Source organism: Saccopteryx leptura, chromosome 1, assembly GCF_036850995.1.
Source record: "Saccopteryx leptura isolate mSacLep1 chromosome 1, mSacLep1_pri_phased_curated, whole genome shotgun sequence".
NCBI classification, from domain to species: Eukaryota; Metazoa; Chordata; class Mammalia; order Chiroptera; family Emballonuridae; genus Saccopteryx; species Saccopteryx leptura.
Genome location: NC_089503.1, coordinates 305,513,666 through 305,532,640, shown reverse-complemented (window position 1 = coordinate 305,532,640; position 18,975 = coordinate 305,513,666). Strand labels below are relative to the sequence as shown.

Below are 18,975 nucleotides of genomic sequence, written 5' to 3'. Positions count from 1 at the left end.
CTAAGTTTCAAGTTAAAGGACAAGGGAAAAAGGCAGCAACTCAAGAATCATTTGGACTACTGTGGCACTTCACCAATCTCTTTTGCTTATAATATCATATATGGCAGAGCAGACGGAACCCTGTCGATATAAACTTTCATTATAGATAACCCCGTACTGTACACTCTCCGAATACAGGAAGACTCCATCTTATCATACAGGTTTATTCTTTAAAAATAATCTAACATAGTCATAGTCTCTGGCTGGTAGCAAACTATTAACATCTTTAGAGAATACAGAGAAAACTCTGAAATTATTAGTAAATTCTCTGACGTGCTTCTCCCCGCCCCCCACCCCATTCAGCATCCTCTAGAACGTTTTCTGCAAAAGCACCCCGGAATCATTCGTAATCAGGAAAAGAAATGGATATGTTTGTTTCACCAAATGGAACATTTTTTTTTTTTTTACCTTGGCAAAAATGAAGCACAAACATAACATTTCACAGGTTCGGGACCATGCAAATGCATGTTTTGTTAGGTGGGGCTGTTTCAATCTCACCCCGGAACCACGGTTAGCATGCAGGTGGTTTTCAGCTATTGAGTTGGAGATAATTATTGGCAGTGCACTTCTTTTGTGTAACCATGATCGCTAAGGCAGGATCATTATTTCACCTTGTATAGAGTATCAGCGATATCTTGTCAGATGCAGGTTTATACAGTGAGGATCTGTGACTTAACTGTTTTGTTTTTTTTAAAGAAAAGAAATCTCAAAACACAGATCCCTAAACACAATTCAGTTGAAAATGAACTGTTATGTTTTAGAAATATATTTTAAACTACAAGGCTGCCCTGTATTTTTTTAAAATTATATTATTAATGAACATTTTAAAAAGTTCCCACCCCTAAAAATGTGTTAAATTATTTCTTCACTGTTGGTAACAATCTCACCAATCTGCTATCATGGTTGACTCTTGCTGACTCGAAGCTACTAGAGGTCTTTAATATGTCATACAATTCTCTGCAGTTAGGTTTTCCGAACTGTCCACGTGGAACCCAAACGACATTTAGCTCCCAATCCAACCTTTTTGACAGTGGTCCTCGCAATACATGTTCAACTACCCACGGGTGCTTAGGATGGGGCTAGCTCAGCTGCCCCATGTTGGCCTTCAAGCTCTGGACCCAGCTGTGCTCTGACCAGTAGACCAGTGCAATGTCCTTTGTTCTTCAACAGGAACACATGGGAGCTGAAATTGCTTATTCAAGGGAGCTGAGGCAGTAGAGGCAGCTCCATGGCCCAGCCCAAAACGAACGCCAGGTGAAATTTGTATGTTTGTATGACGCCAACGCAGCAGGAGAGCTGGGAAGTCCCCAGGGAGCGTTCCCTGCATCGGATGTTTCATACAACGGAACCTTTGGAAGATGACAAGTGGATGGACTGAATCCTGATGGCCAACGTCCTCTGTAAGTCCTGCAGCACATCCTGGCCCGCTCCTTCGCCATTTTTGTCATATAGGAGCTGCTTGAATGATTCGTTTTCAATGAGGACCATCATGTTTTTGAGAAAGTAGCCTTCACAATATGCTGAGAGCTCTGTGACTCCGAGAAACTGTGGAGAGTAGAGAAGAAGCAGGAGATGGTTATGTTTCTGAGATGCACCTGCTGGTTTCCATACGCCATAATGGTGGACACCTATCACAGTAGATTGACTGGAAAAGTGGCCCCGAGTCTCCACCCTTTCCTGTATTCACACTCTTGGGGCATGGCTTTGTACCTCTACCCATCAAAGGCTGGAGACTGTCTCTGCACTGCTTGGTCTTGTGACCTGTTCAGGCCAAGAGAACGTGGTAGAAGTGAGAGCCACCAGTTCTGAACTAGATTTCTGTGGCTTTGTGTATGTCCCAGCTCTCTCTCAGAACCCCGCCTCTGTCACCAAAAAATAGCCTGAGCCACTCTGTCTGGAGGGCAAGTGACCACATGCGACTGAGTGGAGTCGACCTAGCTGTTCCAGCTGAAACCTCTGACAGTGACAGAGTCCAGGCAGGATCAGCAAAGCCAGCCATCATCGCCCAGCCAGCTGACCTCAGAAGCAAGACCCACTGAGACCAGAGAACCTTTCAGCCTTCCCACTGACTCAATGCGAAATAAGAACTCACTGTTTTAAATGGTTAAAAGTGTTTTGTGTTTCTTTGCAATACCGACCCATGAATGGAGTTGCAGACACAATTCTAAGATCTTTGCAGGTATTAATTCACTTAATTCTCACAACAGTCATATGGAGTGGGCACTTCCTACCTACTCAATGTCTTTAGAGCAGGGGTGGTTTTGTCCCTCCGGAGACACCTGGAAAAGCCTGGAGATATTTTGGGTTGTCAAAAATGGGGTGGTGGTGTGCGTACTGCTGATCTCTAATGGGTAGAAACCAGGATGCTGCTAAAAATCCCACAATGCACAGGATAGACCCACTGTGAAGAACGATGCCACCTGAACCATTAATAGTGCTGAGGTTGAGAAACTGCTCTAGAGACATGGTTCCTGACAGACTAAACCAGCAATTTCCAACTGGTGTGCCACAAGAATTTTTAAAACATACAATAACTGACTATTCCGTCAGGGGCACTGACCTCTCTTATCTTAGAAGGCCAAATTAAAAACAGCTAGCACAACAATAACAATCTGTCGTAAAAAAGTCAAAATTATACCTATTTTAAAAAAATAATTATTTAAAAAATAATTTTAAATAAATTTTAAAAATAATTTTAAATACATTTTAAAAATAGTTTTTGTCTGATTGGCAAAAAAATACACCTTTAGGTGTGTAGCAGAATTTCATTGATGAGTTTACGTGTGCCCTGAGGTGAGAAAGATTGAAAATTGCTGGACTAAACCAACACAGAAGTGACTTTGTAGACCTGGCTCACGTGACAAGCCCAAGCAGAGGGCATGGCAGATGGTACGCACTTGATAAGTATTTGTTGCATGTGTAAAAAGAATGGTTAACTCTCAGAGAAATGACAACAACAGCAGACATTTATTGAGAAATTATGCTGTGCAGGCACCTTGCGCATCATTCCGTCTAACTCTCAAATTTCCATGAGGCAGGTACCATCTCTGATCTGCAGATGAGGAAATGGAGATAAGGACTCTAGTAAATTACAAAATTCATACATGTCAAGGGCAGAACCAGTGGCTAAACCCTGGTAATTCAAGCCCTTAAGGACGTGCTTAATCTGTCAGGACGTACTGCCTTCAGCCTGACGCCATGAATCAGAGGGGAGGTATTTAACCTCATAAGCATGCTTGGCGGAGGAATTTGTGTTTGAGCTGCAGGAGCAAGTGAGGGTATGTGGCCTGGTTGTCTGTCTTTAGCCCTTATCTATAGTTTTCAAAGCGTGTAGGTCTCTCTATTACAATGAATTGGAGGCTCAGACATTGGTTGTCAAGTGCTCCTGGAGATGACATCCTGGTGCTTTATTTAGATGCTGAATCATCCTTCTGAATAGTCTGATGTTCTGTCCTTTAGACCAGAGATGAACTTCAAGTTGTTAGTGTGAAATGGTGAGATGATGATGAGGCAGTGCCAACAGGGTGATGAGCTGGAAGACCTGGATTTCAGGTGGGGCTCCCCCATCTTTCTGAATATGTGACCAGGGCTGGGTCTCTTGGCCTCTGGCTTTAGGTTCCTCATTTTCTTTCTTTCTTTTATTTATTTATCATTATTTTTTTAAGTGAGAGGAGGGGAGATAGACAGGCTCCCTCATGCACTGCAACCAGGATCTATCTGGCAAGCCCTGTCTGGGGCTGATGCTCAAATCAACCAAGCTATCCTCAGCACCTGAGGCTGATGCTCAGACCAACTGAGTGCCCAGGGCCAATGCTTGAGTCAATCAAGCCACTGGCTGTGAGAGGAGAAGAGAGAGAGAAGGGGGAGAGGATGGGGAAGAGAAGCAGATGGTCACTTCTCATGCGTGCATTGACTGGGAATCAGACCTGGGACTTCTGCATGCAGGCTGACACTCTATTCACTGAGCAAACTGGCCAGGGCCAGTTTCCTCATTTTCAAAATGGGAATTATGGCACCTGCAACACAGACCTGTTGGCGGGATTCAATTGAATATAATTTATGGCAGGACTCTGTCACCCATCATACTCAGACAGGGCAGGTTAGGAAAGTAGCTAAGGGAGGAAGGCTCTGGAATCTGCCCAAGTTTGTATTCCAGACTTTGCCATTCACTAGTCATCTGCTGTTGGGAGAGATATTTAATCTCTCTATGCCTCAGTATTCCTATCCATAAAATGGGGATCCTAACAATACCTAAAAAGCTATTGTTGAGATTGAGTGAGGTACTACAATACATGGAGTGTTCAGAGCACAGGTTGTAATCAGTAGTCACTCAGTGTTAGTTTTCACCATAAACATAAATTATGCCTGACCTGTGGTGGCGCAGTGGATAAAGCGTCAACCTGGAAACGCTGAGGTTGCCGGTTCAAAACCCTGGGCTTGCCTAGTCAAGGCACATACGGAAGTTGATGCTTCCTGCTCCTCCCCCCTTCTCTCTCTCTCTCTCTCCTCTCTATAATGAATAAATAAAATCTTAAAAAAAACAAAAACAAAAACAACAACAAAAAACCAAAAAAACCACATAAATTATAATTATTACTCTCCGTCTCAATAACATATCCAATGATCCATATACACAAAGTGGCCAAGTTGTGTTAAGAAGAATTGACTATATGTATAGAACCTAGCTTAGCTAACTGGCCTGTAACCTTGAATTCACTGACATCCTTTGCTAATTCACTGAGCCAACAGCCCAACTATCTATATAAAACCATGTGCAACCAACTCTACAACGACAAAACAAACTGATTAAAAATGGGCAGAGGATCTGAATGGGTATTTTTCCAAGGAAGACAATAGATAGCCAACAAGCACATGAAAAGGTATTCAACATTACTGATTAGTAGACAAATGCAAATGAAAACCACAATGAGATATCACCTTGTACCTGTTAGAATGGCTATTATCAGAAAGACAGGAAACAAGAGTTGGAGAGGACGTGGAGAAAAGGGAACGCTTGTGTGCTGTTGGTGGGAATACAAACTCCTGCAGCCACTGTGGAAAACAGTATGGAGGTTCCTCATTAAATTAAACAGAGACCCACCTAAAAATCCAACTATTCCACTCTGGGTATTTATACAATAAATATAAAACCACTAACTTGAAAAGATATATGCACCTCTGTTGTCATTTACAGCATTATTTACAATGGACAAAGCCAAGATATGGGAACAACCTAAGTGTTCTTTGATAGGTGAGTGGATGAAGATGTGGTATATATACATACACACATCACACAGAATGGAATACTATTCAGCCATAAAAAAGATGAAATGTTGCCATTTGAGACAACATGGATAAACCGTAAGGTTTTATTATGCTAAGTGAAATAAGTCAGACAGAAAAGGACAAAAACCATACGGTTTTACTCACATATGGAATATAAAACAAAAAAGAAATAAATGGACAAACAAAAATAAAAACAAATCCAAAAATACAGACAAGAGATTGGTGGTTACCAGAGGGGCAGTGGGTTGAGGGAGAGTGAAATGGGTAAAGGAGGCCTATTGTATGGTGTTAGACACAAACTAGATTATTGGTAGGAGAATATTGATAGTGAGCCTGCTACAGTGTATACAGATATCGAATTATAATGTATACTTGAAACTTATATACAGTTATTAACCAATGTTACTACAGACACAAAAAATTCTTCAGATGTGCTTGATCAAGCCCACACACAAAAATCACGAGCAATCTTGTGCAAGTTAAATCACCTCTCTGGTGATTCCCAAGCTACAAAAGGAGGGGGCTAGACTATAGGGAATCATACTCAGGATATATTTGGGACAAGGACACACCAGGTAATTTTGTGGTCTCCAAATGAATGGTGACTGTACATCAGATACTTGCCTATGTCCACATAACTAGTCACTAACAGAATTAGGACCAAAACTCTCATCTCCTCTAGACCAATGGCTGACACACTACAGGCCTGTGGGCCAAATCTGGCCCACTATCTGTTTTTGTAAATAAAGTTTTATTGGAACACAGCCACATTAATTCATTTACATATTGTCTGTTGCTGCTTTGGCACTGCAATGGCAGATCTGAGTAGGTACAAAAGGGATTGCATGGCTTGTGTGAAAATGTTTATCTGGCCCTTTACAGAAAAGGTTTGATGATCCCTGTCCTAGGTTGTAATTTTATCAAGGGCAGAGACCATGTCTTACTCATTGTTCATTTTTTTTAAATTCAGTGAGAGGAGTAGAGGCAGACACAGACTTCTTTTTTATTCAGTGAGAGGAGGGGAGGCAGAGACAGACTCTGGCATGCACCCCAACTGGGATCCACCAGGCAAGCCCACTAGGGGGTGATGCTCTGCCCATCTGGGGCGCTGCTCTGTTGCTCAGCAACTGAGCTCTTCTTAGCATCGGAGGCAGAGGCCAAGGAGCCATCCGCAGTGCCTGTTGGAGACTGCAAGCTGACAGGGTCCTTGCGGTTTAGATTTTTTGGGGACAGAGGTGTGGGGGACTGGCAGTAAATTGACAGGGTTCTTGCTGCCCATCCACCCACCTCACTTGCTTGATTAAGTTGCTAAAGGCTAAATTATTCCCCACAATCTCTGTTTAAGTTGGTAAGGGTAATTTACATGCCCTTCTCCACACCTCCATTAGCTGTGTTTCCACTCATCCCATCCCCCATGTCCCTCAAAAAAACTGGAGGCAGTTTTCTTTTTACCCTTTGTTTTGTGAAGTTAAGATGTTATGTAGGGTGGGGTTTTTTTTTTCGGCACTTGGAAGAATTCTTGGTTTGCCTCAAAAATGTGACTTTGTACCTAAGCTTTCTTTGTTTTGTTAATGATTTTGCCCTATAAATAAAGCGGTTTGGGGGTAGAGTTTGGCTCTTGCAAGCTATAAACTGTATACAATGGGTCCTCCTGATCCCATCCTTTTTTTTCCTGTGTTTATTTTCTAATCCTCCACGGTTCTCACCTGAGACCTGCTAAATTATTTGCCACATGGTTTTGCGACAAGTGCCCAAGGCCTACTCACTCAAATGGAGCCATGGCTGCAGGAGGGGAAGAGAGAGAAAGAGAGAGGGTGAGGGGTAGAGAAACAGATGAGCACTTCTCCTGTGAGCTCTGACTGGGAATCGAATGTGGGATATCCACACACTGGGCCAGTGCTCTACCACTGAGCTAACTGGCCAGGGCCTCATTTGTTATTCTGATAAATACAGTTACTGGTAAATAGCGGGTGCTCCATAAACTCTCCTGAATGATTTCCCCCATGTTCCAAACCTGTGTTCTTTGCACCATGGAGCACTGTTGAGCTTAGTGCATTAGCTTAGTTTCCACCTGATGAGCAGATTGCTCATTTTCTCAAGTTGAAAGACACTCTGAAAGGGCCATCAGGAGCTCCAGAGTCTTTTTTTGTAACTGAATTGTTTGGGACAGCTTTGCTAGTTAAAAAAGGAGGCTAAGTGGCCCTGGCCGGTTGGCTCAGTGGTAGAGCGTTGGCCTGGCGCGCGGGAGTCCCGGGTTCGATTCCCGGCCAGGGCACACAGGAGAAGCGCCCATCTGCTTCTCCACCCCTCCCCCTCTCCTTCCTCTCTGTCTCTCTTCCCCTCCCACAGCCAAGGCTCCATTGGAGCAAAGTTGGCCCAGGCACTGAGGACGGCTCCATGGCCTCTGCCTCAGGCGCTAGACTGGCTCTGATTGCAACAGAGCGACGCCCAGATGGGCAGAGCATTGCCCCCTGGTGGGCATGCCTGGTGGATCCTGGTCGGGTGCATGCGGGAGTCTGTCTGACTGCCTCCCCGTTTCCAACTTAAGCAAAAAAAAAAAAAAAAAAAAAAGGAGGCTAAGCAAAGCATTTATGGGAAGGGCTTCTCATTTGTCTCAGTTAGATATAGTATAGAAGTAATGTTTCCACGGCCTTGCTGACACATGGAACATAGTCGTTGGCATCTAAATGCCTGCATTTCCTGGGGTTCCACACCAAGTGTTGGTTTCTTTCCTTTCAGTCTCTTCCATTAAATCAGCCTCAATTTGCAGCACAATCTGTCAGTAATAGAATCCACATGGCATGTGATTATTGGTGGGGGCTACAGTGTCCACAGCACAGGGAAGCAGAGCAGAGGAAGGGCAGGGGTGCTGGCATTGCCCGGTCTTCTATGCCCACATCAGGAAGGACCGACGGCTGCCCTGGAAACACTCGAGGATGTGGCCTGGGAGGCCAAGGCCAGAAAAAAAAAAAAAAAAGGCAAAGCTCTGGCTGCAAAGGTGCATAAATAAAAGAGATGGTTCACTGCTGTAGGTGTTCTCAGCCCGTGGCGCAGACGTGCTCCCGGCCAGGGCTCACGTTGCACCAGGCTGCATTATTAAATACAGGACAGCTACAGAGGCTGCCTGCCAAGATGCTGAGAGATTCCGCCAGGACTTTGGAGCGCAGGCCTCACCACTGAGGTGATAGGCCACAACAAAGCCACTGTGATGTGGGGTTCACAGGGCAATCTGAGTGTCTGTGGGCAAGGGCTGAGGGGTGGGCAGAGGACTACAGACTGATCAGGCTGTTCTCCTGGGTTGGGAGAATCTTCCTGGATGCTCTTCTGCAAAGTAATCAGTTTAAGATTAAAAAAAAAAAAGTGATGTCACGAGAAACCAGATTTTGGTAAAACTATCACTTAACCAAAACATCTGGTGTGTGCGTGCATGAAGTAAGCAGCTTGGCTGTACTTTTTGATTTACTGGTGACCAATCAGAAAATATTTTTTGAGTATGAGGGATTATTGCAAACATGTCAAACATTTTTTTTAGGCCAGACAGTAAACACAAAGTTAAGAACCTGTGCTTTGGAGTGAGACAAAGCTAGGTTTATACTTCTGGTGACATACCCCAAAGGACTCAAAGTGGGGACTCGAACACAGATTCGTTCACCCATGTTCCTAACAGCAATATTCACAATGGCCTAAATGGCAATAACGAATGAATAAACAATGATATATTGGTATCTATCTAACTATCCTCTCTCTCTCTCTCTCTCTCTCTCTCTATATATATATATATATATATATATATATATATATGGAATATTATTCAGCCTTAAAAAGGAAGTATATTCTTCCCGACCTGTGCTGGTGCAGTGGATAAAGCATTAACCTGGAACACTGAGGTCACCAGTTCGAAACCTTGGGCTTGCCCAGTCAAGGCACATATAGGAAGCAACTACTACAAGTTGATGCTTCCTGCTTCTCCCCCCTTTTTCATTCTCTCCCCCCTTCCTCTCTCTAAAAATCAATAAATAAAATCTAAAAAAAAAGAGAGAGAGAGAGAAGGAAATTCTGGCACATGCTACAATGTGGTGAACCTTGAGGACATTGTGCTAAGGGAAATAAGCCAGTCACAAAAGGACAAATGCTGTGTGATGTTACTGTCCTCACTCAAAAGGACTTACGTGAGGTGCCTAGAAGAGTCAAAGGGGTAGGGACAGAAAGTATAATGGTGGTGTCCAGCGGCCGGGAGGAGAGCAATGTGGAGTTATTGTTAATGGCTGTGGAGATGGACAGTGGTTGCGACTGCACCACAATGTCACTGAGCTTGCTGCCACTGAACCGGACACCTAGAAGCGGTTAAAGTGTGAATTTCATGTTACATATCTTTTACCACAATAAAACCAAAACAAAACAAACAAGCAAAAACCCTCGGTAATAGCTGTGTGACCTTAAGCAGGTTACTTTACCTCTCTGTGCTTGTTTCCTCATTATCACACGGGACTAATGATAGCATTTACCGAAAGGGGTTGTGGTCAAGATGAAAAGAGATGGTGCAACAAGGCTGTTGGCACAGGTGCCTGCACGTTAAAAGGAACCGTCGAATGTTTAAGACAGAAAATAACATTTCAAACATAGCCTGGTTTTCCACAACAAGCAGTGACAGAATTAGTCACATCAGTTGTCATTCTGCAGGGCCGATGTCAGAGGCAAAGGGACTGAGCTCCAGTTACAGAAAAGTTGTTTGTTTTAATTTCTGATCTTATTTCATTGTTTCTTCCTAGCAAATGTCAATCCCCTGTCCTCAGCACATGAAGCTCAGTGAAGGGGCACTGGGACTAATTAACCCCCTGGCTCCCAGCATCCCCACTTTTGAAATAAACTAGATTCAAATCAGTGGTTCCAAAAACTGGAGTGAAGACTGGCCTCAGGGCTGAAGTCACAACAATCATCCTGGGAGCTTGTTAAAAATGCAGATTCCTGGGCCCTGCTGCAGCCACCCGGCTGTGGCCACAGAGGGGGTGGGGGAGTGACTAAACACATTTAGATGCTCTCCAGTGATCCTGATTAGTAACCCATGGATTTTTCTAGTCCTGGCAACCTATTCTCAGTCTTGTCCACGTGAGAATCACATGGGAAGCTTGGAAAAAACCACCTTTTCCTGGGTTCCATCCACAGAGGTTGATTTATGTGCTCTGCAGTAGGTCCCAGGCACAGGGATCCCAGGTGAGGGTCCAGGTGATTCCCCTGAGCAGCTGTGCTGGTATCCACAGCTCTAGAAAAGCAGTTGTCATGCTTGAGCATGCGCCAGAACCACAGGCAAAGTCACAGACGGGCTTCGCCCCAGAGTTTCTGATTCTATAGGTCCGGGGTGGGGTCCTAGAATTTACCTTTCTCACAAGTCCCCTGATGGAGCTGATGGTGCTGGATGGGAGCCCACACTTTGAGAACCTCTGTTCCAGAACCTTGCTACTCCAGCTGGAGCTTTGACCAGCAGCAGGGGATTCCCCGGGGAGCTTGTTAGAAATGCAGGACCCAGGGGCCACTGAGTCAATCTGCAGTGCAGTTCCCATGCCCACGAGAGGCACTATGTGAGAACAGCTCTGCTTCAGAAACCTCTGGGCCCCTATATTCTGGAGGGGAGTGTAAAGGGCAGGGCATCTTTTCCAGAGCAGGAAGCAGATCTCACAGGGGTGCAGGTGGGTCAGCCCCAAGTGAGCAGGCCCGGCATCCTCCCACTGCCTGTCTCGTCTGCCTGTGGAGGAGACACTTCGCCCACATGTGCATGGTGTTAGCTCAGGCAGTGGGAGTGGGGTTGATTACCTTGGCGTGGTTGTAAATATCCACACAGTTGTCTGTGTTGATGCCTTTCGCACAGATAATCTCGCAGTGTCGCTGCAGAGCCTCCAGCTGGAAAAATTTAGCTGCAGACAGAAGCTAAAAGCCATAAAAAGAGCCTGTTAGAGGTTGGGAAGTGGAAGGAAATGAACAGTGGTGAGAAAAGTCCTCACATCCCACAGTGGTATCCCGAGGTGAGGGGACCAGAAATAGTGCTGGTATGGTATGTCCTTTAAAGCATGGAGCTACCACTGGAGGAATAGATACAGCAATAGAACTCTATCGTGGGGGGAGATGGCAGAGGGGAGGGGAGGCATAGCAGGGAACCCACTAAATGTCTCTCATAGCCAGAGGTCAAGCACAATGCCTAAAATTGTTCTGTCCAGAAATAAGCATGAATGATGTAATTTAGTAAGATAGATATGGAGGTGGTTGGCCCCCTCTGTTCATCCAGGTCTCCACTCAAATATCACCTCCTCAGAGAAGCCTCCCAGACCACTTCGTCTCAGGTCACCTCCCTCCATGCCCGCCTGTCCCCCTGACCCTGTGCTTCTCTTCCCCATAGCCCTTCTCACACCAGACACGACGTCATGCCTAACGCCTTCTCCAGAGTCTGGGAGGGCAGGGATCTCTGTCCGTTTGCATTACTGCTGTATCCCAACCCTGAGCACAGTGGGCTTGGGTGACGCTCAACAGATGTGTGTAGAGAGAGCGACAGGCTTGGGGGAGAGGAAGAAGGAGCTAAAACACAAGGTCAAAGCGACTGCCTTCAGGAAAAGGACTAGAGCAGGGAGCAGGGGGCGGGGAAAGCTGCTTTTCTGACAACCCCTTCTGTATCATTTACATGATCTAAATGTACGTTCATTATTTTGATTTGAAAAGCATTTTTTACAATGTTGACAAAAGAGACCATGTCCTCAGATGGTGGCCTGGTGCTGAGGTAGAGGAGTGTCAGAGGGGCGGTCCAGAGGGACAAGTAACTTTCAGGGGACATGGGGAGTGCCAGGGAAGCTCTCAAGGAGTACGAAGAGGATAGAGGGGCCATGCAGTGAGCGCACAGCTCTTACAGCAACCCCTGTGTGCCAGGCTCTGTTCTAAGCACCTAATAATACACAGGAACTCTTAACATTCTGAAAACCCAATAAGGTAGACATTATTACCCCCATTTTACAAGTAAGGAAACTGAGGTTCAGAGTGGTGAAATAACTTGTCCCAGATCACACAGCTCAGAGGGGGCAGAACCTGGACTTAAACCCAAGTCTGGTCGAGAGTCCATGTCTTAACCACTGTGCGGGTCACCTCGTGAACAGGCGATACGGTATTCTGACACCTCAGATCAGCCAGCCGCCCTGGACTTTCTTAACCACTGTGCGGGTCACCTCGTGAACAGGCGATACGGTGTTCTGACACCTCAGATCAGCCAGCCGCCCTGGACTTTCTTAACCACTGTGCGGGTCACCTCATGAACAGGCGATACGGTGTTCTGACACCTCAGATCAGCCAGCCGCCCTGGACTTTCTTAACCACTGTGCGGGTCACCTCGTGAACAGGCTATACGGTGTTCTGACACCTCTGATCAGCCAGCCGCCCTGGACTTTCTTAACCACTGTGCAGGTCACCTCGTGAACAGGCGATACGGTGTTCTGACACCTCAGATCAGCCAGCCGCCCTGGACTTTCTTAACCACTGTGAGGGTCACCTCGTGAACAGGCGATACGGTGTTCTGACACCTCAGATCAGCCAGCCGCCCTGGACTTCGGACACCTGAATGGGCTTCCATCTGTTTTGCTCAGGATCAGAGTGGTTTTGGCTTTTGGTCCACAGCCCCTAGCTCAAAGTAGGAGAACCAACAAGGGTTCTACTTATAGGAAGGAGCAGGGGAGATCTTGGCCTTGGACAGAAAAGAATAGGAACAGGGCCCCTCGAGCAGGCTGAATTACCCAAAGCAGACGGGAATCAGGGGATGCCTAAGGTGCTCTGGGAGGGAGGAACGGTCGAACCTCAGCGATGTCAGGGGAGCCCTGTCACTGGCTCTCAGCTCTGGACAGGGACAGTGCTGTGATGTGAAGGATGGTTTCAGACGATATAATTCTTTTGTAAATGACAAGGGAGAAGAAGTCATCAAGGACAGTTCCTGATGACGATATCTGAACCCCAGCTGTGCTTGGAGACTCAGCTTCTTGAGCAAATTTTCTTTCCTGCAACCCCCAAAGCTAGAGAAAATTGGGTCTCACTGAAAGGGGTTGGGATAGTGCACCGAGCACCCCAGACTTCCAGGGAGTGATGAGACGCCTCCTGTTTGGGAGGTCTAAGGAGTCAGACAGGACCCCAAAGCCTGCATCCAAACAAAAACCCAACACGGGTCCCTCCAGACCTGCCAACAGGTGCTGTGACCTGAGTTTACAGAGGTGCCCTTTCCTCAACCTCGCAATGACACGGCAGATTCCTTACCTCCATTATCTCGTTGTTTTTAATGAGAAGTGACTCTGGGCCACCATAGTAGAGATACTGCATGACCAGCTGGAAGAGAGGACACAGTAAGCACAGCGTCAGTGACACAGTCAGTCATCTTAATGTTGTAGTAAAGTCCATTTATTCTCCTGGAAACTTTCTTCAATAAAGGCCAAACCAATAATAACAACTCTAAGAGCCATTCACAAAGCGTTTCTCTGCCCTGTTATCTCATTTACTCAAGGTTGGGCACTGGACTTGAGATGCTGCTTCTCAGCGGAGGTCGCAGAGTGAATGGTATTTAAATAGGGCGGGCCCACGCCACCTTCAGACTCCTCCAGCACAAGCCTTTCTGGCGAGGGGGTGACACCGCAGTCATTAGGCTCAGCAGCCTGGTTACCGACTTGTTTTCCTTGGCAGCCATTAAGCTGCATGAAGCAGGGATTCAAATGGCAGAGTGCAGTCTCACGGAGGCACCGCGGCCAGCGGCAGCCTGCCGTCGGGCTCCTGCCAGTGCGTGGTGCGCAGCGGGCTGCGGGGGAGGAAACGCGGAGCAGCCTTATTTACTAAAGTCTCCTGTCAGCCTGGAAGTGCAGTGAGCAGGCCCCTGGGAGCCTCCTTCTGGATTGCATTCAGCCCGACTTGGCCTATTTCAAGCCACAAATGAGGCTTTTCTTCCTTTTTGGGGAAGAAGGCGGCACAGGGAAAAGTCCCCGGGGCTTGCTCGCCGCCCCGTACAGGGGCTTGAGGCTCTTGTGGCCAGGACGCCTTCCCCAGTCAGAAGCAATTACGGGCCTCGGGCCCTCTGCGCTGTGCTCTCCTGTGATGGCCTCTCACCCAGTGAATTTGCCGGATGTGTTGAAAGCCTATTGCAGGACAGGTTCGCGTGTCAGGAACCTTCTTCATTAGCCCCAGGCCTGATGGTGTAAGTGCCCCCTTCCCGAGCACTCGGAGAGCTGGGACATGCACCTTTCCAAACTCTAATGGGCCCCGGCTTCTTTCCTCAGGCCTGGGTGACTTTCAGGGAGGGCCCAAGTCCCCATGGTATGGGGGACAGTTAAGAGATTAGGCCTGGGCGTCAGCTAGGCCTGCGTCTGAAGCTCGGCTGGGCCCCGATGAGCAGTGGGAGCCTGGGCCACTTCCTTCACCCCTCAGAGTCTACACTCTGCCTGTGAGGTGGGGGAAGGGCTGAATGAGATGATGGGTAGCCATGGTTCTCAGGGTGGTCCCTGGACCAGCGGCACTGGCATCGCCTCAGTTCTTGTAAGAAATGCACATTCTCAGGCTGCAGCCCAGGCTTACAGAATGAGGAATCCTGGGTTTGGGGCCCAGGAATCTGCACTTTAACAAGTTTTCTGTGTTTTAACAAACCCCCGCCCGCCGGGTATTCTGAAGCCTTCTAAAGTTCGAGAACCACTGTAACTCAGAGCACTGGTTGTCCATCTTGGATAATGGGAGGAGGGCAGAGGCTTGAAAATGCAGATGTCTAGGCCCCAGAGCAGATTCTGATCTGGTCTGATTCATGGCCTGGTCATTGGGCACTGTCAAAGCTCCCAGGTGAGTCTAGCATGCAGCCCAGGTGGACAACCACCAGCTTTGAGCCTTACACATAGTAAGTGTTCAAGAAATGGGAGCTGTTCTTACCACTCTTGCCATTTAGGAAGAGTACTCAACCAGGTACCTGGGCTTTGGCACCAGACAAGCAGGTTCAAGTCCTGGCTATCACTAATTAGCACAGAGACAGGGGCACATTGTTTAAGTTCACTGGGCTTCAGTTGTTTTATCTCTAAAAATGGCAAGGATAATCCAGATAACCAGTGTGAGCAGAGGTCAGAGCCTCATTCACAGTTAGAGTCCCATCAAGCTTTTTTCACTGGTCTCCCCATCCCTAACCCTAAAGCAAAGCAGCAGTTTCATGGAAACTTTAAAACCAAACAGCTAAAAAAAACAACCCCTGCCAAAAAAACCTTCAACCAAACGGCTGCCACCACTCCAGAAGGACTGTGGCCACTTTGCTCTGGGTAGAAAATGTGGGAGGGGTTGAGGAAAGGGGAAACAGGCACTCGAAGGTGTGGGAGAACGCCAACTCCCCAGCCCATGTTGGGGCTCCAGCCTCCTCTCTGCTGCCCTGACCCCAGTGGGACGGCTCACCCAGGCTGACCTTGGCCTTGGCACCTCTTTCATCCATTCCCCAATGCTCAGTCCAAAGGAGCCTATTCAACAGGGACGTATGCTGAGCAGGGAGGTGGTTTATCAGTTATGCCTTAAAGCCATGAAGCACCAGATGCCAAGAGGAATGTTTGCATATTTTCCTGCCTGCTGATCATTGCAAGGACCCACACCAGAGAGGCGATAATGATTAACTCGTTAAAAATGGGGAAATGAGGCTCAGAGAAGAGGGTGTCTTGCTTAAGGTTATTCGAGGGAGAATATCTTATTTTGAAGTTTCAACATAACCAAAGGAGTTCATCTCTAACGGTAGAAATGCAGAGTCGAGGGGCCAGTGTGAGGGCATGGTGTCTTCCTGGCAGCCTGTGTGGGACCAGGGTCAATACTAGAGGGAAGAACCAGCATCTAGCCTGTCTTCTCTCCACTTGGCTCATATTATGTAGTCCCAGTGTGTTTTTTTCAGTCTCCAATATACCTGAAGACCCAGCCAATGGACTGATAATCACTTTCCCTCAAACATAGTACATGACTTCCCACTTTTGTGCCTTTATGTTTATGCTGTTCCTGCCCCTGGAATACCCTCTCTCCCATCCACTAGATGGAGAAATTGATGCTCAGAAAGGTTGGGCAGTTTGTCCAAGGTCACACAAGGGACACTGATTTTAAACAGGGGGAGGAATCTGTTTAAACTGGGGAATGTAGCATTTAAATCCTAGAGTGCAGCTCTGTCCTTCAAAGGATCTGGACCCCCACCCCGTGACCCTGTTCATGGCCGGCCCGGCCTGCTGTTTGTCTCTGAGAATCTCGTCAACTGTCTTAGAACATGAGTGTCCCAAGGGCCGCGTCTTACCCACGTGTTTAGTGTTTCCTGGACTGTCCTTCTAGAACTGAAGTGGAAGGAACAAGGTCCTGTTCAGAATCTGATAAATATCCCAGGACACCCACGCTGGCTTCCTAACCCAGGCTGGCAGGGGACAGCGCTGAAGGACCCAGGCTCCCCTGCAGGCCTGCCCTGATGGATGGGAGCAGCCCACTGGGCTTCGTGCCCTGGGTGAGACTGGGAGCTCTAGGTGGAGAGCTGCAACGCCAATTTGGGGGTGAGTTTCTGTGAGCTGCTAGAATGTCCTTGTGGGGCACATCTTACAAATCAGGCATGAAGGAGGGTGGAATAGGGAGGAAGGATGCTGTGCCTCCTCAGAGACACCACATAAACTGGAACCCGTGGTTAATGGTATTGATTCCCCCAAACAGGAGAGAGACAAGGTAATGTCATCTGACCTTTGACCAAGGCACTTCCTTTGTTAGGTTCAGATCAATGTTAAAATGATACTGGAGTCCCTAAAGTCCACTGCTTCTTGATCATATGGGGCTCAATCACACTTCTGGTACTTTACCTGCCCCCACCTCCATCTTTCTTAAACCCTCAGCCTTCCTGTGGCTCGCCAACATCCCAGCCTTCACTATTCCAGCCAACACCTCGTCCAGGAAGCCTTCCCCAGTTTCCCTGGTCTGAGTTGCCATAGCTCGTTGGCTCGCTCCTCTCTCTCACCCCTCCCCACATTATACTGTATAAAATTAAGTAATTACTTAGAGTTAACTCCTGTGGACCAGGAGTCCCCAGGAGAGGACTGTCCTTTACAATGTGTCCCCAGGTTCCAGCACAGGGTCAGGCACATAGCAGGTGCTCAAGTGGTGGTGTAGGGATGGATGGATGGATGGATGGATGGATGTTAGATGGGAAGGGCAGTGAGGAGGGGCTGAGAGTACAGGAGACGGATGATTTCCCGCAGGGCTAATCCACAGGCCAAGGGCTGGAGGGAGCCCCCTGTGCCCTGTGCCCACGGCCGTGTGTTCCAGACCATAGCAGGGGCTCACCTGAAAGATGGGGTACTTCACATAACCGATCTCTATGCAGGTGCTGTCATTTGTTGGTTTGCTGGAGAGGAGTGCTTTGAACCTGAACAACGACACAAAAAGAACAAGACTCACAAACATGCCCCGAGAGCACAAGAAACTCGGCCCCTCTGTGCCCCTGACTCGGACATACAGCAATGGATCTCCACAGATTTTCTAATTTAACCCTCCACCACCCTGTATGGTATCATAATCCAACCTGAAGATAAAACTCAACTAAAAAGAACAATGTCAATTCTCAAACAGGTGATTAGAAAAGAACAAATGCCTTTGAGAACCCCATCCGTCCTGCATGGCCCATCACAAAGGCCGCCTCCTTCAGGAAGTCTTCCTTGAGCTTCGCTTCAGGCTCCTCTGCTGCTCACAAGCTCTCCACTCCTGTCTTTCCCCCCAATACAACCTCGGCTCCCGGAGGGCAGGGATTCTGCCCTTTCTGTTTCTGCTGCATCCTCGAGCCAATGCCTGTCTGAGGCATCGCAGGTATTTAATAAACATCTGATGCCTACGGATCTCCTTATGGCTGACCTTCTGTCTGTGGTTTTAGATGCACTTTTCTGCCATTGACTAAACTGTATGCTCCTTGAGTGTAGAGACCCTGCCATTGGAACATATTGATATTCATTATATACTGCTCACAAAAATTAGGGGGTATTTAAAAATGAATATGAAGTGCTAAAATATCCCCTAATTTTTGTGAGCAGTATATTTAGGAATACGCTCTCTGTTATTTTTTAAATTAAACTTTTAATTTGGAAATAACTATAGATTTATAGACAAGTTGCAAAGATCGTACAGAGAGTTCCTGTTGAACCTTCACCCAGTGCCCCCAACATTAACATCCTACGCAGAGAGCCATGGTACCTTTGTCAAAACTAAGAAATGAACATCGGCACACCCTAGATCCAGTTTTTCAATAGTGTCGCAACCGAGAACTACGCAAGGGGACAGCATATTTTTCCTTTGGTGGCCAGGCAGACATGCAGGGTTTCCCTTTGACTTTGGGGTGGGCACTGTGGATGCTTTCAGGATCCAGGGAGGGCTGGTCTTGTGATGGGACAAATAAGGTCTGAATACAATGGAAAATTTTAAACTTTGCACAATAGTAGAAACTAGCTGAGCATGTAGGCATAAGGCATGAGGATGTGGTTTTATAATTAGCTAAGGACAGAATGACAGGAAACTGTGCTCCCCAGAATAACTGTACAAGCTCTGTGTTAAACAGTTTCGCAAATGAAACAGGTAAATCAGGATGTAGGTTTTTGCTTTAAAACTAGCTTTGCACCGAAGGTCGCG

The 18,975-nt window shown here is 47.1% G+C and overlaps 1 protein-coding gene across 2 annotated transcripts in view; it reads right to left on the bottom strand.

Moving 5' to 3' along the window:
* Positions 1–718: 718 nt before the first annotated feature.
* Positions 719–18,975, bottom strand: part of ABTB3 (ankyrin repeat and BTB domain containing 3) — a 297,599-nt gene continuing 279,342 nt past the window's right edge. For both annotated transcript variants that reach the window (XM_066358225.1, XM_066358226.1), the window contains 4 exons: positions 17,644–17,725; positions 13,600–13,668; positions 11,134–11,247; positions 719–1,584 (listed from right to left, as the gene is read on the bottom strand). In XM_066358225.1, coding sequence (XP_066214322.1) covers positions 1,375–1,584; positions 11,134–11,247; positions 13,600–13,668; positions 17,644–17,725 — 475 coding nt within the window. In that variant the 3' untranslated portion in view covers positions 719–1,374. The remainder of the gene's footprint in view (positions 1,585–11,133; positions 11,248–13,599; positions 13,669–17,643; positions 17,726–18,975) is intronic.